General features: G+C 40.9%; 1 protein-coding gene across 1 annotated transcript in view; it reads right to left on the bottom strand.

Annotated features, from left to right (window-relative positions):
* Positions 1 to 23,409, bottom strand: part of Cdc5l (cell division cycle 5 like) — a 45,221-nt gene that overhangs the window by 9,260 nt on the left and 12,552 nt on the right. Inside the window, exons 6-14 of the mRNA XM_021149453.3 lie at positions 18,949 to 19,167; positions 16,316 to 16,460; positions 15,087 to 15,275; positions 12,641 to 12,789; positions 11,353 to 11,515; positions 10,270 to 10,434; positions 7,751 to 7,831; positions 7,221 to 7,463; positions 3,721 to 3,918 (exon numbers count right to left, since the gene is read on the bottom strand). Coding sequence (XP_021005112.2) covers positions 3,721 to 3,918; positions 7,221 to 7,463; positions 7,751 to 7,831; positions 10,270 to 10,434; positions 11,353 to 11,515; positions 12,641 to 12,789; positions 15,087 to 15,275; positions 16,316 to 16,460; positions 18,949 to 19,167 — 1,552 coding nt within the window. The remainder of the gene's footprint in view (positions 1 to 3,720; positions 3,919 to 7,220; positions 7,464 to 7,750; positions 7,832 to 10,269; positions 10,435 to 11,352; positions 11,516 to 12,640; positions 12,790 to 15,086; positions 15,276 to 16,315; positions 16,461 to 18,948; positions 19,168 to 23,409) is intronic.

The following is a 23,409-nucleotide window of genomic DNA, read 5'->3' as shown; positions in this document are numbered from 1 at the left end:
GCTTTAAGAAATATACCAAGAAGGCCTTTAAATTGCTACCTCTGTTCTTTAAGCCACTTATTTGCAAGAAGTCAACATTACATAATATTTGACTATATTGACTGTGCAAGTAACATATGAAGAACAGTGTCCCCACTGAGCCTGGTTTCTACCTCTGAGGAAAGCCTTTCCATTTTTATAGCTAACATGACAAAACCCACTTTCTAGCCAAGCTTCCTCAACACAGCAGTGTAGTTACAATTTCAAATATTATTAAACTTAATGGCAGGGCCTAAATTCTGGCTTTTCATTTCACTTGTGCTCCTAATGGAAACTGGTTCACTCAAACTAATTATGTCTTCAGATGATTTCCTATTTCCACTCAAAGTGGAAACAACTTAGAACACTTCAAATTCTCTTTGCACTTCCCAAACACAGAAATGACTCAATGCTAGCATCATCCGGAAATGAGGCCCTCCGCTAATGCTTCCAGATAACCCAAGTCCACAAGAGTGAAGCACATGTCAGTCTTGTTCCCTGTTGTGTCCAGGCTAGAGCAGTGTCTGGAACACAGCAGTTATCTAGCAGTGTTCCCTAAATGTGCGAGTAAATAAGGGGAAAGCACTTTATCTTTAACAATTTGGTTCAAGTTTTTCCACAATGAATTACAGCCATCCCTCATTTTTCTAAGAGTCATGGCACGGAACAGAAATTGAGCCTCTCTGTTACTCTGGGGGAAATACTAGAAACAATAAAAGCTCTAACCTCCCACAGGAGCACATAACAGCCCCAGAAGTTACTCCAAGGCTGGGACTTCCTGCTGCATGTTAAAATGCCTCTGTAAGCTGTACTTGCACAACTTTCCTGAGCTCTTATTTCTGCTTGCCCCTTTACAAACAAACGTCTGACAAGGTTCCAGTTAATTCTGCCTCCAATGCAAAATAGAATCCCCGAATTCAGCTACAATGCAGAACTGGTTCCCACTTACTTCTAATCTGTGACTACAATGCTTAACAGGCTCTGAAGTACATCCATCCATGTGCTACATCAAATGAGATGGTTCTATTAGTCTTAGGTATCTCTTTTCTAATGATTTATTTATTTACTGTTATTTTTATGAGCACTGGTGTTTTGCCTGCATGTAAGTCTGTGTGAGGATGTTAAGCCCCTAAAAATGGAGTTATATACAGACAGTTGTGAGCTGCCATGTAGGTGCTGGGACTTGAACAGCTGGTGTTTGTAACTACTGAGTCCCAGTTTTAGAATCTTAAGAACATTTTTTTTAAAGTGCCAAGTTACAAATATTAAACGTGAGTGGTGGCTCAAAAAAAAATGACCCACAGTATAAACTCCAGAGGATATTTTTAAGTATGCTTAGGAAACACCAGCCATGACAACTCTGCATGTTTTCTTGCCTGATGGGCTTGAGATGGAGCCACAATTTGGATTCACTATTCCAAAGTTTGTGGCAGCAAAAGTCAAACACTGGCAGCCATGGTGCACTGTGCTTGCCCAGAAAGCCCACCTTCCTGAGCCTCAAGTAGAGGATTAGCAGTTAGCTACACCATCTACTACAGTTCCTCCTCACAGTGAACTCTGAATGATGTTTATAATTTAGCAATCAACTGAGATGATGAAAGAATCACCACACAGTTGAAATAAAGTATTTATATATTTCAAACCAGTAAACTGTTGTCTTCAGGAGCTCTGAGAAATCTAGCTGTGAATTATGGATGGATACACACTAAATGGAAGCTTTGTTTATTTGGATCTCTGAATTGCTTCTCTTCTTCCTGAAGACTATTTAATAAACGTTCTTTTGGAATAAGAATTTACTAATTGAAAGACTTGATTAAGTATTCCTTAAAATTAACTAGCTGGGTTAACAATAAGCCAAGTTACCCAAGAGTCAAAAAGAGAAAAAGTACTTTAGACTGTTTTATGAATATTCTTCCAACATCAGCAATCCCTCAACAAAAACAGTTCAACAGAAGACTTCAGTCCTGGTATGAAGTGAACAAAGAGAACCACATGTTTTTAATGACTGCTCACAACAACCCAAGTACCTCTCCAACAGAACAGAACAGCAGAGGCTCGCTCTGTGCTATTCCCTTCAGAATTCTCAGGGCTGATCCAACAGAGAAGAGTCACTGGACTTCACAGCAGCACTCACGCTGTGACATTTGTTCACTGTCATGAAAGTTAGAGCCTCAGCAGAGTAAGTGAGATTCAGGGGGATTATCCTCTTCATTTTAAACAACATTAAGATGTCCTTGATCTGCAGCAGAGAGAGTTTACCCACCTCAAACTGAGATTTTCAAACAAAGTGAGAGATTGAAGTATTTATATATAAATGTTACAAGGAAGCATTCCAAACAACCTACCAATCAATTACAAAGTTGGCCTTAGATCTATAACAGTCATTTGTAAGAAAAGCCTGCACGACACAAAGTATAACCTACAATTTAACCACTCGTGTTCTGTTTCTGAGAGCTTTCATTATGAATTAAAACAGAGCAACAGTGCCACCTGCTGGAAGTCACAAAACTACAGCACTCATGGCCCTGGCACTGCAAGAATTAAATTACAAAGACTAATTTCCTAACTCTACAAGCACAAAGGTATGACCATAAGTGGTCAAAAAGATTAAGGTATTCATATTAGAAGACACTGTTTTTTCCTGTTCATTTCTCTAGCTCCACACAGCCCCAACTACCACAAGTAATTCTAATATCTAAATTTAACCCTAAACAAAAATACTCTCAAATTTACTTTCTATAAAGAAAAACTAACAATCACATGAAAGAGGAAGCTTAGGTCATTTTCTGCATCCAGTGTCCTGAAGAATCCCTTTCTCTTCTCTATTCCATCTTGACCTCAGGCACATCCCTAAAGACCATGAGTAAGAATCTAGGAAGCATGCTGTGTGTGGTGGCTCACATCTTTATTCACACTTGGGAGGCAGAGGTAGGCAGATGTCTGAGCTTGAGACCAACAGTAAGTTCCAGTGATAGGCATAGTGACACAGTAAGACCCTGTCAAAACAACAACAACAACCAGAACCCACAAGGCAGCCTGGCAGTCTGTGAGGCACAGTTCACATGCCACTGCAAAATGTCTACTACAGAGATTCTGGAATTCAGAATATGAACATTCTATTAAGAAACCACATGCCAACAACTGCTGTTAATAGGCTTCAATGCATCACAGACATAGGAAATCAGAGAAGCCACTGTCTGCATAGCAGCTCCACTCTAACTCAAACTGCAGGATACACAAAAATATATTGAGTTTCTGTAGATGTCGGTGCTCTGTGAGCTATGATAGATCAAAACTCCCACTGCTGTGATCTCACTGACCCATCTTGATTTGAGCGACCAGCGTGACTTTAGTAACTCCTTCTCCTTCCCTCATGTAAATAAAAGGTTCTGTCTGACTGAGGGATGAGTACTCAGCAAAGTGTTCAAGAACTACAAAGCAGTCAGCTGTCCAGCCCTAGTACTTAAGTCATCAGAGGTATTAACTGGTTCACAATTTCAACTGAATTAGAATTTTAGAAGGATACCAAGGGCAATGAAGATAGCAGGTAAAAGTGACTGCAGCACAAGCCTAGCAGCAGGAATTCAAAGCAAACCCCACTTAGAAGGAAATGAAAGAACTGCCTCCACAACGCTTTCCTTGAGCACTTACATACACACAATAATAATCAATTTTTAAACATATAAGCAAATAGATACCAACCTCAAGTCTCTTTTCAAGTGATTCAATTCTGTCCTTTTTGCTAGCAAGATTAGCACGAGTGTAGCGGCTCTGAGCAGGAAGATAGAGGACTTGACTGTAGCATTCCTCCCACACCTGGTTGTAAGCTTCACTGGAGAGTTCGCCATGGCTCATTCCTTGTTTGACCACTTCCATCTCTTGTACCAGAGCATCCTGGGCCTGTTTACAGTAATAATTTAAGTTGAAGCATACACTTTCTACCACCATAAAGCTCAAGACTGGCTTATTTCCTCCTTCCTTAAGCCAATGGTACAGTTTGGTTGGTTGTTCTCTAGAAGGGGATGGACAGTACCTGAGCTAAATAGATTAAAAAGCCTCTCAGTAGGGGCCAGGGAGATGACTCCATGGGTGAGAGTAGCTACTTTGCAAAGTTGCAGACCTGAGTTTGAATCCCCAGAACCCATTTAAAAGGGGGGGGCAGGGAGAAAACAACAGACATGACCATGTGCCTATAGTTCAGCCAGCCAACTCAGCAACAGCAAGCTTTTGGTTCGGTGAAAAAAACAATACAGACTATATCCTATGTCTCCAGGACACAGAGCTGAGAGCAATAAAGATAACCTATGTCCTCTGGCATGCACATGGGCACATACACATACAACAAACACATACAATGATACACAGAGAAAGAAAGATGTAAGGGCTCCAAGATAAACTGATTTTAAAAAATCAAGCATCCGTGGTTTCCCAAGAGCACCAACACCGCAATTATTCATTATACAGCAACATCTCTCAAGTACATACCAGTCAGTATAGGTCAGAAACCGGACAACTCTCATTACCTCCAAAAACTTTAACCATGGCAGGTATAAAGCAGGTAGATCTTTGAGAGACAAAGCCAGCCTAGCCTACAGAGCAAATTCCAGAACCAGGATGACACAGTAAGACACTCTCTCTCTCTCTCTCTCTCTCTCTCTCTCTCTCTCTCTCTCTCTCTCTGTTTTGAGACAGGGTTTCTCTGTGTAGCCCTGGCTGTCCTGGAACTCACTCTGTAGACCAGGCTGGCCTCGAATTCAGAAATCTACCTGCCTCTGCCTCCCAAGTGCTGGGATTACAGGCGTGCACCACCACCGCCCGGCTGTAAGACTTTCTCTTAAAAAAGAAAAATAATATATATAACCACTTTACAAACTAGCCAATATTGACTTCATTTTAAAGTTAGTGAAACTACTGAACTCAGAGAAATTAAACAACTTGTCCAGAACCATACCAGTAGTAATCAGCTGAGGCAGACTCTAAGCCAAAGGCACCACCGCTGGCTTAGGGGTGGGTGCTCCATCCCACCTTCTTCTCTTGATGTCACAAGGTGAAAGGGACCCCAGGCACCTGACAAGCATTCTCATGGTATCACGAGAGTGAGATTCAGGACACAAGAAGACAGTGGCGCTTAAACCAGAGTTCTCTACTAAAGAAACACTTCTAGATGGCAGAATGAGAGAGAAGGGACTGAGCAGGCTAGGTTCAATCCCTGCTTCCCTGTTTAAGCGGCTGCCTGCAATACTTACCTCCTCTGAGCCCAATTCTCAACTGTAAAATGGGCTCTGGGTTACAAGACAGCTCAGCAGGTAAAGGCACTGACCACTAAACATGACAACCTAAGTTCAAAAACCTTTATCCAACAAAGTGGAAATGACTCATACCAAGTTGTCCTCTGACCTCTACACATGAACAACAGCACACCCCACTCAAACACACACTCAATGTTTAAAAGAAAAATGCAGTTTTAAAAAACTGAGTAAAAAATGTTTAACAACCAATGGAGGAGCTAGAGAAAGTACCCAAGGAGCTAAAGGGAACTGCAACCCTATAGGTGTAACAACAATATGAACTAACCAGTACCCCAGGACTCTTGACTCTAGCTGCATTTGTATCACTGGAAAGAGAGGCCCATTGGACACGCAAACTTTATATGCCCCAGAACAGGGGAACGCCAGGGCCAAGGGGTGGGGGTGGGTGGGTGGGGGACTGGGGGGGGGGAGTGTATTGGGGACTTTTTGGATAGCATTGGAATTGTAATTGAGGAAATGTATGGAAAAAAAAATGTTTAACAAAGACCTTTCTGTCAGGGGCTGGAAAGATGGCTCAATGTTAGGGAGCACGCTCTGCTCTTGCAGAGGACCTAGGTTTAGTTCCCCACACCCAGAGTGGCTCATAACCATCTTCAACTCTAGTTCCAGAGGATTCCATGCCCCCTTATAGCCTCCACGGGCACTACACACAAGTGGCAGACAGACACACATTCACACAAAACACTCATACACATAAAAAGTAAATCTTAGCCGGGCGGTGGTGGCACACGCCTTTAATGCCAGCACTCGGGAGGCAGAGACAGGCGGATTTCTGAGTTCAAGGCCAGCCTGGTCTACAGAGTGAGACAGCCAGGGCTACATAGAGAAACCCTGTCTTGAAAAACCAAAAAAAAAAAAAAAAAAAAAAAAAAGTAAATCTTAAAAAAATAAACAAAAGATTCTGCTATACAAATAGCTGCTTTAAACAGCTTTTAGAACAAAGATAAATATGAACAGATAAACCACGTAACATTTGTTTCAAATAATCCCATCAATCAATTCAAACCTCACATCCAGTGAGGACCTCCTGACTGAATCACAAAGTGACAGAGAGCTTCACTCACAAAACAACTAGGCCACTCATGAGGACAGAGCCCTCAAGAACTAAGGACTTCTTGAGAGCCCACATCTCAATACTGCTACAATGGTAATGAATTTCAATAGGAGTCCTAGAAGAGATAATCAAACCATTAGAGCTTACAACTAGAAACTGCTAACTTACTATTTATACTAAGTAAACTCATACCTTTTATATTAGTCTAAATAACACTTCACTACTAAAGGCATTCAAATGCAGACTTTAGCACAGGAAAATAGCAATCAACGAAATTCTCAACCATGCCAACCACACCCACAAATTAAAACTATCTTGCTACCAAAGCCTCTGTAACTAATAACATATAGTGAGTATTAAAGCGTATCCTGGAGGCAGGCTAAGAAAGCAGCTCAGTGGGTAAAGCTCTGTAAGCACAAGGTCCTAAGTTTAGAACTCCAGCACCCACATAAAAAACTGGGTACAGTGGTATACACCTGTAACCTCAACAGGAGACGGCAGGGTAGTCCAAGAGGACCCTGCAGCTTGTACCAGCCATTCTAGCAAAAATGGCAGATAGCAAGCCCCAAACTTGGTAAGAGAGATACTGTCTCAAAAATAAGGTAGAAAGCAACAAAGGACACCACCTGACATCATCCTCTGGCCTCTGCACCATGCACATGGGCTCAAGCACCCACACTACATACTACATACAAATTAAAAGAACATATTCTTTGCATAACATTTCACATAACATTTATCTCCCAGTCTTGCTTCCTTTGGTTCGGAGTAGCAATGTAGCCACATTAAGTTCTGACTCTGACACACAGCATCTAACAAGAGCTGAAATGTCCTCCTACCTTTTTCAGATCTTCTTTGGAGAACTTCTCGTAAGGGCTATGCTCAAGGTAGGTAATGTGCTCTGAATTGTTGGTAGCAAACCCAACATTTTTTCCTTTTTTATTTCCAGATGGTTCGTAGGGATGGTGTAGAAGATCATAGTGAAGCATCGTAATCATTTCTTTTTTGATCAGTTCTTCGCTCTTCTGTAAATCTGTTAGAGGTGGTTCTACATTTAAAGGTCTTAAAATTGTTTCATTTACCTAAAATTTTAAAACAAGCAAAATGATCAGACATATCCGCAATATCCTGTGCCTACTCTTACAGCATAAACTAAATAGCACTTCCATATTTTCAAAAGCAATTTCTCCCCCTTCTTCTAAATCCATAATGGTACTAGTGCAGTATTTTCAAGACTTGATTTGAGAACTACTTTACTATATTCAAAAAAGCAGAGGAAAGTTATAGTCTTTATGAGTGAGTATTTTTAAAAATACACTAGTAGCAGGTAAAGAAGCAAAGTTCATAAATCAGAAATTGCAGCACTTACTTCAGACGGCCTGGGCAGATCCTTCTGAACGGCTTTGTGCATTCGTTTCATTTCCTTTACACGCTCAGCATCTCGGATGGCCTAAAAAAGGAATTTATGTCCATTACTGTAGCTATATAGCAACTGACATTTCTCATCAGCCATATTCAAAACCTTAGACTCTACAGAACTTTGTGTAGGTGTAGAGGTAATGCCGAGGCTCCAGGAATCAATCTATTCATTCTCATTAACAAAAGATGTTAGTTAAGGACAACGGAAGTGTACTAGCGAGATCTCCACACTTAAATGGCTCTGCTCACCAAATAACCACCCTTCTTGTCTAAATGGCAATCATAAACATAGAAGAGACTCCCACAACAGAACTCTTTGCTTTCACTCAAAGCTAAAGTCAGCCAATATTCCTTGACCCTCTGTGGCAACACATAAAAACTCCACCCACTTCTGAAAGTCAAGTGAGTGTAACCGGAAGTATCTGCAAGATCAAAACAACAGAAAACACAAAGTATCCACCTCTGCCCCCCACATTCACTTCTTCCCCTGCAAGATGATTTATCTCCAGGGTAAGTTCATCTCCACAGCAGCCTCCTCCGCTACAGCCCACAGGCACTGAGGCATCAGTGATGACATCATCAAAGTTCAAAGAAAGAAAGAAATCAACACAAGAAATCAAAAAAAGTTGTTCTCTTCCTTTTAAGAGATGATATACAGAGAAACCCTGTCTCGAAAAAAACCAAAAAAAAAAAAAAAAAAGAGAGATGAAATAAAAAGCAAAAACTCATAGAAGCGGCAATGCAAACCTTGATGGATGCTACCTGTGATTCTGTAGAGGGCCACTACCTCTCTTTTTCGAAAGTTTCACCCCAACCACCAGCCTACTCTGTATAACGCCATGTGAACACCAAAGAGTCTAATAAGAGAGAAGTAATTTATATTCTAGGCTTCTGAAAGTACAGCACCAGAAAGTAGGATCAGGCTACCTCTAAAGATGACATTTACAGGAAGTTTGCAGGCTGAGTAAACAGCCCTGATAATCAACACTTGGGTGCAAACCAGGCAACAACGGAGCAATTCTACTTGAAGGAAAATGTCAAGTGCCATGTGGACCTTAAGGAAATTTCATTTCTCCAAGCAGCCTGGCAATGGCTGTCATTAAACTTACAAGATTAATAATATGTTTTGCTCAAAGTACACCCTACAATTAATGTGACTGTCCATGTAAATGGCTTAGAATAATACAAAAGGCGAACTAACTTAATATCCTGGAAGTATTAGCCACCGGCCAGAGTCTGAATTTTCAGTATTCTTCAGAGGAACCCTTGGCTACAGTTCTGTGAAATGCCAGAGCACTCGGGCGCCACCTACCTTGACTATCCTATTTCTGACATAGCAGCCCAGATAAAACACTGTGTTAAAAGCACTTTGTTTTGTAATGAATGTAACCCTCAAGGAATGCCAATTAAGTGTGGCTAACCATGTTATCAACTGATGGCAATGTCTCAGTGTCTCTCAGCTGCACAGAAGCGGCTGTGGGAGCTCATGCATTTCACAAGTTCCATACTGACTAGGATGGAAGCCTAACCTTTACTGCACAGAAACACTAACAACAGTGTCAATTCATTCATCATGTCAGTAACTTATTAAAACTTTATCAGTTAACAGTTTAGACCTCAAACTCTGTACCCTCACATCTGTCCAGTTGCAAGAAAAACTGCAGCACGTTACAGAGAAAACAAATATAGCAATGATCTGTAGTGTGATTTTGTTCTCACAACCATCCTGAGACAATATGGCAGAAAGGGGGCTATGCAGTATCTGAGAAAAACTAATGTGACCCAATTTTCTCCTTCCAAATGGAGCTAAAAACCTATATATCACTGGACAATTACTGCATCAGTATAAGAGGTTGCTAATATTTCCCATCTTCCAAATCTAGTTTTTGTCAGTCTGTACAGATCTAAGATTATTCAAAAACTAATCCAATTTTTGCTTTTAACATCCTTTCTTCACTAGATTAAAGCAATCCTTTCTTCACTTCTAAATAAAACATATTCTTGTGTTTAGAAAAGCATGGTAAATTTCAGTGTTTAAACAAACACACATATATGCATACAAACATCTAAAAAATACCAATTAAGATATTCTGAGCACAAGATCATTCATTTATGTGAGTACATTATTGTTAATAATATAATTTGAGGAATTTTGTTAAAATACTAGAAAAAGTCAAATAAGCAACCTAGAAACACTGACAGCCATGCCTCCCTCTAAAGGCTCTCAGCCTTCCTAATGCTGCGACCCTTTAATACAGTTCTTCATGCTGTGGTGACCCCAACCATAGCCTTATTTCACAGCTATTTCATACCTGTAGCTTTGCTACTGTTAGAAACTGCAATGCAGGTAGGTATTTGCTCTACAGGATGTCTGATATGTAACCCCCAAAGGGGTTGCAACCCGTGGGTTGAGAACCACTGCTCAACAGACGCATGACCATACTGATGATGCTTTTTAATGATTCTCACCTGCTTTCGAGCATCCACATCAGCAGCATCTTCAATGTAGGTATCATCTATTTCACGTTCTTCCAGTTCCTTCTCGGCATTTTCAGGCAGAACAATTTCAAAATCATTCTTAGGTGCAGGGAGGCCTAACAATCCTAAACGGAGATGTTCACGAGATTCTCTTTCCTGTAGAGAAGAATTGGTCCTTGTCAATTCACACTGCCAGTACTAACTAATAAAGTCTCTAAAACTTCTCAAACAGCAGGGCATAGTGACACATGCCTGTAATAACAAAACTTAGCTGGCTGATGCAGGATTACCACAAACTTAAAACCAGCTTTGGTCTAAAACAAAACAAACAAAAAGTTTCTGAAACAACTGGCTTGGGGCCAGTACAAGTGCTCGCCTCCAAAACTGACCACCTAAGTCTGATTCACAAGGCAGAAAGAGAGAACCAAGTCCTTTAAGGTGTGCTCTGACCCAAACACACACACCACAGTAAATGCGCACCCACATATGCCACAGGAATATACACTAAATAAGAAGTAAAGTATAATTTAAATGTTTAGATATATGTAAAAATCAAACAATTAACTTAGTAGTGACTCTTCTAAAGTGATCCTCAACTTTTTTATTCTCTTACCTTCCTTCATTAATATCAAACAAAACCTTGACTTGTAATAAACCAGTGTATTGTGGTGTTAAAAATCTCAAAACTATGTCTTCAAGGACAGAGAAAAGAGCTCATTAGGATCTGTACTTGATTTTGGTAGAGAGATAGAGAAGGAGAGAGAGAGAGAGAGAGCGCGCGCTCAAGCGAGGAGAGATGGCTCTGTTATTAAGAGCACTAGCAGCTCTTCCAGAGGAACTAGATTCAATTCCCAACACCCACAAGGCAGCTCACGATTGTCTCTAACTTCAGCTCCAGGGGATCCAACACCCTCACACAGACACACATGCAGGCAAAACACAAGAAAAACTTGAATTTAATTTAAAAATTTAGAGCTGGAGGTATCTCTCAGTATAGAGCACCTGCTTAGCAGGTTGAAGGTCCCTGGGTTCAATGCACTGAATATATAAACATAAAAAAGACCTGATACTTACCATCTGCTTCACGTAAGAGGGGTCACTGTAGTCTGCCATTCCATCCTCTGGATTAATGTTTAACTTGTCTCTAAGTGGTGTTCTACCTGGGGTGGCATTAGTGACTGGTTTAGGAGTTGTTCCACTTCGGGGAGTCAGTCCTTCAGCTCCATTAGAAGGAGTCCTATACAAATAGAAATCTAAGTCATGGTAAATGCATAAAGTAAGGAATAAAGACACCAAAACCTTTCTCTTGCTTTCACTGTGTTATGTTGATTAAGACTGAAGTTCGGTTTGGTGAGCATAGTATCTATATGTACTGTACTGGCTTCCAGCCCTAACATCTGATGTTTTGCCTTCCCATGCTAGGTTCACCAAACATTTTTTGAACCTCTGACGCAGTAGGGTGACTAAGAGCAAGCAGCTAGCAGAGAGGCTGGCCACCACACTCACTCGGGGGCCCAGGTGACACGCTGAGCTCAGTGTGCTCATCATTTATGTCTCCCTTCTTAAGTCTTTACTTTCATGTCACTCATTCCCATCAAAGGGACACTTTACATGGTTTATGCTTTTATATTTTGTTTGGAAAGCAAACACCACATTTTCAGATTCACATCTAATGATGAACAGGTTCTGAGTTTAGGCTCTCAACAATAAAGTCCAGCAGCAACTTATACTTTAATTAGTCAAAGCCTTTCTGGTTTTGGTTGCTTACTTCCTGTATCTTGGCTGTGTTCCAGACTGATGGTACTGCCAGACATCTGTTCCCAACAGGTGCGGTGTTATCATTTAAGACATGGTCCCTGCCCCCAAGGAGCTTACAATCTATTTAAGAGACAAGATATACACAGGAAAATAGAAATTAGGCTCTCTTTAGCCTCACAGGAAGCAATAACTACTATACAAAGACTAGCTTCCAATGATTCTTGATTCTGCTGTCATCCACAAGTATAATGGACTGTGGGGATTCTAGCCTAAGTAACCCAGAGAGGGCAGAGCTAACAACTAAAAATAAATACCAGAGCTAGAAAGATGGCTCAAGTTAAGAGTGCAGAGTGCTCTCGCAGAAGACCCAGGTTCAATTTCTAACACCCACATGGCGGCTCACAACCTTAACTCCAGTTCTTTGGGAGTCAATACCCTCATCTAACCTCCAAAGACACCAGGCAACCCAATTAGAAGACAACAAAAAGGCAAACCCAAGTTAATAGTTATTCTAATCTCTGTCAACATTACTCAAAAAATCATGCTGCCCAGGTTCTTAAGTCAAGTTTTTCTAAAATATAGAACATGCTGATTTTTACAATACCTGAAAGGGGTAGACAGAACTGTATTTGGAGTCTGCACAACTTGCCGCTGTGGGGTCACACCAGAGAAGTCACTCTCATGCAGTGGGGTATTAAGCCCACCTTTCAATGGAGTGTCCACATTGGTCAAGGCCATGAGGTTCTGAGCTTCCTGGAGATACAAGAGAGTGCAGAGCAGTCAGAAAGGCTAGTGAAATCCTCCCTCCGGCCCTATTACAGAAATCTTTATACAGACAGGATTTGTACACAATCTTTCAGAAAAAAAAAACAAGAGAGTTGCATACTGCCCCGGAACAGATCTCGGCACTTTCAGTCCTTTGTCCGCCTAACACATCACATCAGGAGTTCTGAATAAGCTCATGTGTTATATGTGCTGCTGTCACTGGGTGTGGATGCCATGCCTGGCACCTAGGATGGAGAGGCAGGGCAATCAGCAGTTCAAGGCTACCTTCAGTTACACAGTGAGTTTGAAGCCACCTGAGACTGTGTTAAGGGGAAAACAGTGCTGTGGGTTCCTTATAAAACTGCCATACCCAAGAGCTACTCCCATTATCCATGCCAGATCTCTGTACCATAAGGTACTATGAAATCGAAGTTTCTGATATGAGCTGAGGCCAAATGTCACAACAGCACCCAGGTTTTAGTCTGACTTCATCACTAATCCTTTATCTAATGTGCATAAGCAACTCTGAGTCTCTGCTTCTCTGTTGGGAAGTTAAGACATGCCTAAGCTGCCAATGCATGCCACGAGACTCATAGGATCAGGTTTCTTTAAGAAGTCTCACCGAGACTCTTTGAAGGCTTGATCATGTCTCAGCCTTCCCAACCTTTTGTCTAAGACTTATATGATCGGGCTCTTTTTAATTCTCACCCTCCTGTAACTATCTTTGCCTTAATCTTAGTTCCCAACTCAATGTCGAAGGCAGACTTTACCTTTCAAAGTCAGGCATCTCTCTCATACTCATCTGTGTGTCTTCAATGTTCCTCTCCTCCCACTCCCCTTAAATGAAGCTGGGCTTGTGCTTCCTCTTGACAGAGAATACAGCAAGAGTAGAGTAGCATGGCTTGACTCCAAGGTTAGCTTAGGACCATGATATGGCTTCTCTCCACACTCACACCTCTTACATCACCAGGAGAGAAATTCAACTGCCATGCTGAAGACTGCATAAACACATGCAGATGCAGACGTAGATTCATGTCATGCACCATGCTAAGCCGCCAACCTATACCCAGCATCACTACCACCCATGGAGGATGACCCCCCATGTGTTCTGGCCACTACCTGTCAATTACCCTCAAATGCTGAGTGCGCCCAGTTGAGGTACTAGACATCTTAAGGCAGGGGAAAGTCACTTTTTATGTTCCCTGTTTAAATTCCTAACCCACAGCAATCATGAGAATAGTAAGTGGGCTAAACTACTAAGAGGCAAAATGCAGACAGCTAGAGCAAGTCTTGCTCCATGACTTTGAGTATCTTTTCTCATGAGGAATCTATAATTTCATACTATCAAAAGAGCATGCTTTGCTCTTCCGAATACAAAGTGTCTCTTGGAAAGAGACGGGCTTCCAACGTCTGCATAAGAGGAGAAGGAAGGACCAAATCCAGAGGAGCACAGGTAACATGACTCACCTTATGTACTGTGATAATAAACACACAAAAGTAGAAAATATACTAACCTTAAAAACACCCCAAAACATATAACCAAATGACCCAGTAGAATACTGGTTCTTCTGAGAGCTGTCTCCTCCTGAAATGCTCCCATACTCTCCCTCCCCTATAGTTCTTCAAAAGCAAAATGAAGCTAAGGATGCCACCAGGAGGAGGCAGCTGCTATTTGTGGGAGGTGCTGGCACATGCAGTGTCCTTGCACTGCTCTGCTCCATGCCCAGTGTTCTGAGGCAGCCCTGGGACCACCACCAGCAGCTCCACAACCTTTCAGGCACAGTAGGTACTAAGCACCAACAACTGGAAGGGGGGCTGGATAGATGGCTCAGAAGATAAAAGCACTGGCTGCTCTTGAAGAAGATCCAGGCACAACTCCCAGCACCGAAAGGCAGCTCACAACTGTCTATAAATCAAGTTCCAATGGCTCCAACACCCTCTTTTGACCATGCAGATACTGCACACAAATGGTGCACATAAATACATGAGAGAAACCATCCACACATACAAAACTTATAAGCATGAAACTGTAAGACCTGCACCTGCCTGACAAGTACAAAATGAAAGCAGAGGGGCAGGTCCACTCCAAAAAGCTGTGAATGAACAGCCGGTCACCACTGAGCCTGCTCGTTCAGACCACTTAGCCTGCTAATTCAGCTTCTGTGCTGTAAGAAATGCTCTGGGATCATGGCCATCAAGTTCAAATTGTTGGCCCTACCTACATACAACCAAACCACGTGGTGTCCTCCATGGTGACACAAAGATGATCAGCAGTGCGAGCGTACCTGTAGAATCCTGTCTTGAGAGGCTGGTGTCCGTGGTGTTCTCAGAGCGATGCTGTTGTTTGTGACATTGTACTCAGACAGGAGAGTGCTAGAAGCAGAGTTTGTTATTCCTGACTCCTCCGCCGTCTGCCGTGCAACTTCACTGGCCTGGCCTACCTTGACAACTTCCTGGAGTTCAGCATCTGAAATCTAAAGGACAAGACCAGCCCTGTAAACCATTTAACAGTAACAGTGCAATCCCCCATTTCAGAGAATGACTTGCTGAAGCTGGGTCAAGGGCAGAAAGACCTCTCTGTACCACTTAACTTGCCAGGCTTTAAAATTTCCAATATAAAATTTTAAGTTTTCCTTTTTCTATGGGGGAAAAAATTCACATTATAAATTACAACTGGCTGTAACGGCTGTATTTCTGTACTTACAAGTGTTTTGGTATTTTTATTAATTCTTACAGAATTCCATACAATGTTTACTGATCATATTTAACACCCCGGGTTCCTTCCAATCTATTCCACCCTCCCTACCCACTCAGCTTCATGTTTGTTTCTTTTTTTTTTTTCTCCTTTCTTTCTTTCAAGATTTATTTAAGTACACTGTAGCTATCTTCAGACACACAACAGAAAAGGGCATCAGATCTCATCACAGATGGTTGTGAGCCACCATGTGGTTGCTGAGATTTGAACTCAGGACCTCTGGAAGAACAGTCAGTGCTCTTAACCTCTGAGCCATCTCTCCAGCCCCTTTTCTTTTTAAATATAGAATGGATCATACATGTGCATGCTACCCTTACACAGGAACTATGCTAATCTTTGTACTGCTCCAATGGTGTATACGTGCTAGGCATAGTTAAAAATGCTTTAAATCAATATATTAATAGACTGTTGCACCAAGAACACAAGTACTTGTACAAAGCTATTAATGAGAAGAAAATACTATTGAAAATCAACTAAATATCACTCCACTAAACCACAAGATCTCTAGGAAAATCTGAAAGTGTTACTTCTATAATTTTACCAAAAGAAATAGCTTTAGAAATATTAAGGAAAAATTCAATTAATTACTAAGAACTGCCACCATTTGAAGGAGAAGCACGTATCAAAACTGTGTTAGTGCCCTCTTTAGACTGTGGTTTCTTGAGCATTAATAAGCACATGCCTGAGACAGCAGCCCACAATATTTGCTGGATATGATATAAGCATGTAAATTCACAGGATGACAGATGCTCCGAGTACCTGAGGTGCAGGCAACACAAGTTTGCTTCTCTTTTTAGTGAACTCAGAGACACCACTGGTTTGGAGGATAGCTGATGGTAAATCAGACTCCTTTTTCCTTTTTAAATGCTGTTTGTCTTTTTTTCTATCTCTTCCTTCTTTTTCACTGTAATAGATCAGGACAGAAAAAAAAAGATTACACACAGGCAATAATATCAAGCTATATAACTATTAAGACTTTAAACAACTTCATTTCTAAGGAATTTTTTAAAATACAAAAGTAGTATGTTAAGCTATTCCTACATGACTAATCTAGTACATTTGAGAAAAATAAACTTGAAATAGTTACAGAATTATTTTTAAAAGGGAGACACTAATTTAAGTACTAAAATTTAAAGCCTAAAACTATAAAAATAGTAAAACATGTATGTCAAAACATCCAAGAAGTTTACTATATTAATATTCACATAGAAACATGTGAGCATAAGAAAATGACGTGTATGCAGAAAAAGATAAATGGAGGCAAACTTACATTAAATGTTTAAACCTCCCCATTATTGTTATGATTCTTAAATTCATACAAGAAAATTTTCACATTTATCTTCTTTTAGGAGTTGGGAGTGCAACATGTGCAATGGTGTACATGTGACATCCAGAGATAACTGGCAGGAGCCTGCTCTCTCCACCACCAGGGTTTCAGATATCAAACTCAGATCACAAGGTTTGACAGTGGGTTCCTTTACCTGCTGGGCCATCTTGCTGCCCATAAAGAAAAAGGGTATGTTCATAATGACACCCAAAGGTTGTTAGGCACTTAAACCAGCCCCAGGCAGTATGTTAAAGATCTGTTTTCTTCCCTACCACAGACAGGTCTACCCCTTCCAAATGCCTAGCTTTCTTCTTTAATCTATTTGAAGAGCCTACCTTAATGAAGGCCCTAAACGAAAATTCTGTTGTACAGTGCTTAATAACTAAGTAAAAAGTCCTACCAATAGACTCACAGAATCTTCTAGATGTCTCTCAAATGAGCAGAGAGAGATAGAAACATAAATGCTTCTACCTATCTGCAGCAAGTATAAAGATTATAGAACACAGCAAACACTTCTTTCTTTTCTTTGTAAGAAAAAAAAGGCAAATTTTTTCACTTTAAAACTAGAGCAGGTTAGACCAATGAGATGGCTCAGCACACAAAGGCATTTGTCACATAAACTCAATGACATGAACTGACTGACTGCCAGAACTCTGAAACTGGTGGCATGAGAGAACCAACTTCATAAGGGTATCTGTGACCACCACACACACTCAAGGGGGAAAAGAGCCAGAGAAATGGAATCAGACAAATTCCTGGAGCTCATACACTAAAATGGGTGCGCTCCATGCCAATGATAAACTTCATCTCAACAAAGTGAGGCTGGGAATTCAGCTCATGACAGAGCGCTTGTCTAGTATGGGGTGGGAGCAAGGGAGGACACACGGTGAACAGATCCTAAGGAACAGCACGCAGAGTTGATCTCTCCTCCCAAATACACACTCACTCGCGCACACACACTCACAGACACAGACACAGAGACACACACACACACACACCCAGAGAGAACACATACAAGCTAATGAGAATAAAATAACCCAGACTAGATTTTGATAAAATTTCAAGACATTAGCATAAGATCCAACTTGTTACAAATGAACAAAAATATAAAGATGCCATTGGCTAAAAAAATAAATAAGCTGGGCAGTGGTGGCACACGCCTTTGATCCCAGCACTTGGGAGGCAGAGGCCTCAGAGGATTTCTGAGTTCTAGCCTGGTCTACAGAGTGAGTTCCAGGACAGCCAGGGCTACACACAGAAACCCTGTCTCGAAAAAACAAAAAACAATAAATAAATAAATAAATAAATAAATAAATAAATAAATAGATGTTAGGCATAGTAGTGTTTAATCCAACACTAGGAAAGCAGAGGCAGGTAGATCTCTGTAAGTTTGAGAACAGCCTGGTCGACAGAGTGAATTCCAGGACAGCTAGAGCTACATAATGAGATACTGTCTCCAAACAAACAAAAAATATGTCATTAGTAATAGTAACTGGGCTGGAGAGATGGCTAAGTGATTAGGCACTGTGTGGCTACTCTTCCAGAGGACCCTAGTTTGATTTCCAGTACCCATATAGTAGCTCCCAACCATCTGTAACTCTAGTTCCAGGGAATTCAATGTCCTCTTTCTTCCCTCCATGAGCACCAGGCACACGTGAGGTACACACAGGCAAAACGCTGGTACAGGCTCAAAAAAAGAAAGATGTCATCAGGAGTAAACAGCCTACTGAAACACAAGCACTAATTAAGAAGCACACATCAGGTCAGTGACTCCCAAACCTGACAACCCCATGACCCACGTGGTAGGAAATAAACAGCCTTCGTCTGACATCCACATGGGTGACGTAATATACATGCGACACAAATATATACAAAATACTTACACACTTACACAGTAAGTAGGTAAGATGTACCTGTATACTAACAACAATACAGCCAGGTTCATTGATCTTCACACAAAGATAAACCCATTAAACACATAAAAGCCTAAGGAGGCTCGCTCCATCACCCTAAACGCAAAGAACCTGGCAGACAGCAAAGGCTTTCCAAACTCAAAGGGACTCACGATCTTAGCTCCCCATCAAGATCCTGCTGTCGCAATTTCCTGAAATCTGCATCAAGGGCCTGGTAATTCTCCTCAGAAGTATCATAAAAACCAAGAGCAGGCTTTTTTTCAAATGGGATTTCAGCATTATAATCAACGCCTCTCTTCTTTTTCCTTTTCTTCTGAATCTCTATGCCAGCTGCTCGAAGCTCTCGTCTTTTCTGAAGGGCAGCAAGGCGCCTGGAGAAAAAAATACAAAGTCACCTTGAAAATGAACACTGCCAGGCAGAGACAGGTTAATCCACCATCACTAAGAAAACTATCTGGTTATCTGGAAAAGTATTTCCTCAAGCCCTTACCTCAGACCATTGCCAAATTCCAATTCTGATTTAAAACACAGTAAGGCAAAAGGGAAAGTAGAGAAACTGTAAGGAAATGTGTGCTTCCCCTCTCTGAATAAGAACAGACCTGTGGGACGCACAGTGAGACGGTAGAGCTCCCACAACAAGATGGGTTTCTCTTGTTGGGTGGCGGTGGTGGTTTTGGTTTGGGGGGGCTTTTTTGTTTTTGTTTTAAGGGGGAGGTTGCAAGGGTGGAAGGTGGATATAAAGGGACTGGGAGATGAGTAGGATTGCGTGCATGACATAAAACTTACAAAGCATCAATAAAAAAATTTAAAAAATAATAACTGGTCACTAGCTGGGCAGTAATGAGTAGACTTTAATCACAGCACAGTTTGAGGCCAGCCTGGTCTACAAAGTGAGTTCCAGGACAGCCAGGACTACACAAAGAAACCCCATCTTGACAACAAAAAGACAAACAAAATATAGTTACTAAATAAAGTAGCAAAAAAGATGAATAATGTTGAGATTTAAATATTTTGCAACACAAATTGCAGCAAAAACAAATCATAAAACAAAATAAAAATATACTTGCTACTAATCAGAAAAGGTTAAATACATTTTATGTACAAAGTGGACCTGGGAGGAGTAGGAGGTGAGTATGAGCAAAATATGTATGAAATAATACATAAAGTCTCAAAGAAATAATAAAATACTATTTTTAAAGTTTATGTAAGCTTTTAAAGATGTATTATTTTTATTTATGTGTATGTATATCTATGTTGAGTGAGTGATATGCATACAGTACCTGAGGAGACCAGCAAAGGGCATTAGAACTCTTGGAACTGAAATCTAGTTGTGAGCTAGAATACAACTGTGGTCTCTTCAAGAGCATCTAACTACTAAGCCGTATCTCCAGCCTTCTAAGTAGAATTTTTTTAAAACTCTAATGTGGAAAAAAAAGAGTAAACAGAAATAGTGAAAGTTTTACTTAACTAGCAACTAAGTTTTACAAATTAGCATGTACTATTTCCACATCTCTAGTTACTATCTTTCTGAACTTTATCTTAATGGCAAAAGTGTGAAAAGTAAGGCTGGGCAGGTGTGGACCTTTAATTCTAGCACCTGGGACACAGCAGGAGGCAGCTGGATCTCAGAGTTTGAGGTCAGCCTAGTTTATATGCCAAGCTCTAGGCCAGCCAAAACTTCCTAGTGAGTCCATCTCAAAAAGAGGTATAAAAGCTGACCATCTCCAGCAAAGGGAATAGAAAAATCAACTGGATGACTTTCTCAAAACAAATTTAGAAACACACATTAAAAGCCCACATTTTTCATATCCTTAAAGCCACCAATTCATTTCTCTGGCTTCAACCAAAATAAATAAATAAACCAACAAACAAGAATTTAATCAAAGACTGTTTTGCTAATCAATGGCCACAATCTAACTTACCACTAAGAATTTACTGAATGAATTTACAAAAAAAAATAGGGCTGGAGAGAAAGCTCTGCAGTTGGGAGCACTGACTGCTCTTCCAAAGATCCTGAGTTCAATTCCCAGCAACCACATGGTGGCTCACAACCATCTGTAATGGGATCTGATGCCCTCTTCTGGTGTGTCTGAAGACAGCTACAGTGTACTAACATACATAAAATAAATAAACAAAAGATATAAAACAAGGTATTAGGCAGACTTTATGTAACTTCTGAAATATGTAACTTCTATATAATCCTGAGAAAAGCTATAAATCTACTCTTACATAGGAAAAGGTCTAAGGTAGAGTTGAGTGCCACTCACAAATAGAAAAAGCATGCAAATGTTACATGCATATCTATCAGCCAGAGTCAAGGGCAGCAATGTTTAACAGTAACAATCAGCAGAGGGTAAAATTCCATTTAATTCCATTTTTCCTTTATATTTCTTAATGATGCTGTACTTTTAGTGAGTTAATGAGTAAAGTTATTCACAGTATTGAAGACCGAAAACAAGTCAAACACCAGTATACACAGAGTGACAGCCAGTATGAAAGTCCAAGAAACAAGAAACACACTCCCCAGAAAACATGAAAATGGAAGGGCATGGCAAATACACAAACATTTGAGAAAATCTAGCTAAGCTTGGTAGGAAAGCAGTTAACAGCTGCAGAGACCCTCTCCCTTCTACCCACCTGCTCCTAGAGGAGGAAACTCCACAGGTACAGCCAAGAACACGAGCTCCCTCTCCCTGCCAGCTAGCAGTCTCAGGCTTTCAGTCCAGGAGAGCCAGGCATCAGCACTTCTTACCCAGCTACACAGGCTCCCTTCTCCCACCCAAACACCGGGTCTCCCCGGGCACATACCCCTGGGAATACAACCCTGAAAGCTCTCTCTGCTCTGCCTTTAGACTGAAGTCTCTATCCTGGGAGAGATTTGAAGACTGCCCACCATACCTGCTCCCCAGAACACTGAGCTCTTTAACCGGAGTGTAAATCAGAAATGCAGTCCGTGCCCTGGAGAAGAAGACCTAAAAGCCTTGACGCTCATCTACAACATGAACTCCATCCAGCCAAAGGGCACTTTCAAAAGCAGTAAAAGCTGTGGTCAATGGCAAGTGGGAAGAGAGGACAGGTTCAGTGGAGACTGCGGGCAATCTGTGAGCCAACTAGCTTGATAGAGACTGAAAGATGGAGTTTCCTGGAATCAGAATAAATCTTAAAAGCTGATTTCAGAACTATCTCTTCAAAGGTACTCAAACTGGATCAGGTGTGTCTACACAGCAATTTCTAACCTCAGAACACTGCTGAAATCACTATAATAAACAACTGGGTACAATCAGGAAAAGGTATCAACAAGAACCCTGCCAACTACACCATCTCACAGTGACTGCGGTATCCAAGACTCCCCTCCCAGAGCAGCAGCTCCACAGGCTGCTCATCTTTAGGAGGACAGCAACACAACAGACTTCACTAAAGTAATAAAGTTGGTCTCAAAACAAACAATTAAAAATAAACTGAATGGGACAGGGGTACAGTACCCACAACTATTACAATGTTACCATAGACAAAAATGCAGTTTTCAAGAAAAAAAAAAATAAGACTTGTGAAGAAATCAGTCAGTTACCAGGGAACCCTAGTAAGATTAACGATGACTGTGTATGAGATCTAAGTATACATGGAATGACCCAATAAGTCTCTACGTTAATAAGCTTACAGACATAAACATCTACAATGAAAGAGAAGTCTTGAAAGATGTATTCCAAAAGTAAATTTCATTCTTTAAAGAACAGGAACAAAGACTGACACATTAGAGAACATCCCATCATCATGCTAAGTGAATCTAACTAAAGCATATGCTAGTGTATCAACCACGTCCTAAAACAATATTAACAGAAGTGGAGGGGAAAGCATACTCATTTATAATCAATAAAAGTGATTTTAAGTTATAAGAAAAAGATAAGTAATTTAACATCTGGAGTAGTCTTGTACTTCACACAGGTCAGTCCTACCTGTTGCAAGACGTATGCAGCATACGCCTTACATAAACACAGAGATGCTACAAGAAATGGTAGGGTAAATTAAAATCTGCACAGATGTACTTTAATCAATCAATCCTAACCAAACCTAAAGCCTTTCACAGATTGACTACTGTATTCCTTGTCGGATCATATGATTAAATGGCTGTCAGGAAGCTGGGTTCCCAAATAGCCCTAGACAAAAGAGGTAGAAATATTTTTCCAATTTTACATTACCGAACAGAAAAGTAGCTAGATGAGAAGAAACCATAGCACCTTCTCTTAGTTGGGATAGTTCTCTATCCCTTGTGTATCGCACGCCCATCAATTCTGACTATTCTTACATTGATGAACGGCCAGCTATGCCAAAAAGCATCCTTTATCCCAGGATCCAGCACTGGGAATACCAACACAGTGCTAGCTACCCACTAGGTCAAGAGCAAGTTCTAGACAGCGCAGGAGTCAAAAAAGGCTCTAAGTAGACTGTGGAATGGGGAGTTTGTCCAATACCTGAATCCCACAGGCTGCCACACAGTTCAGATGGTATCTTTACCAACTTTATATTGGCTTCTGGGCATCAGAACGATATAAATTCAACCAAAAGGAAGCAAGGAGAAGGTGGGGGAAAGCCTGAGCAAAGAACCATGCCTAATA

The sequence above is a fragment of the Mus caroli genome, unplaced genomic scaffold (assembly GCF_978045245.1).
Source record: "Mus caroli unplaced genomic scaffold, Mus_caroli_1 scaffold_18, whole genome shotgun sequence".
NCBI classification, from domain to species: domain Eukaryota; kingdom Metazoa; phylum Chordata; class Mammalia; order Rodentia; family Muridae; genus Mus; species Mus caroli.
Note: the sequence above shows the minus strand (reverse complement) of the source record. Positions and strands in the feature narration are given on the sequence as shown.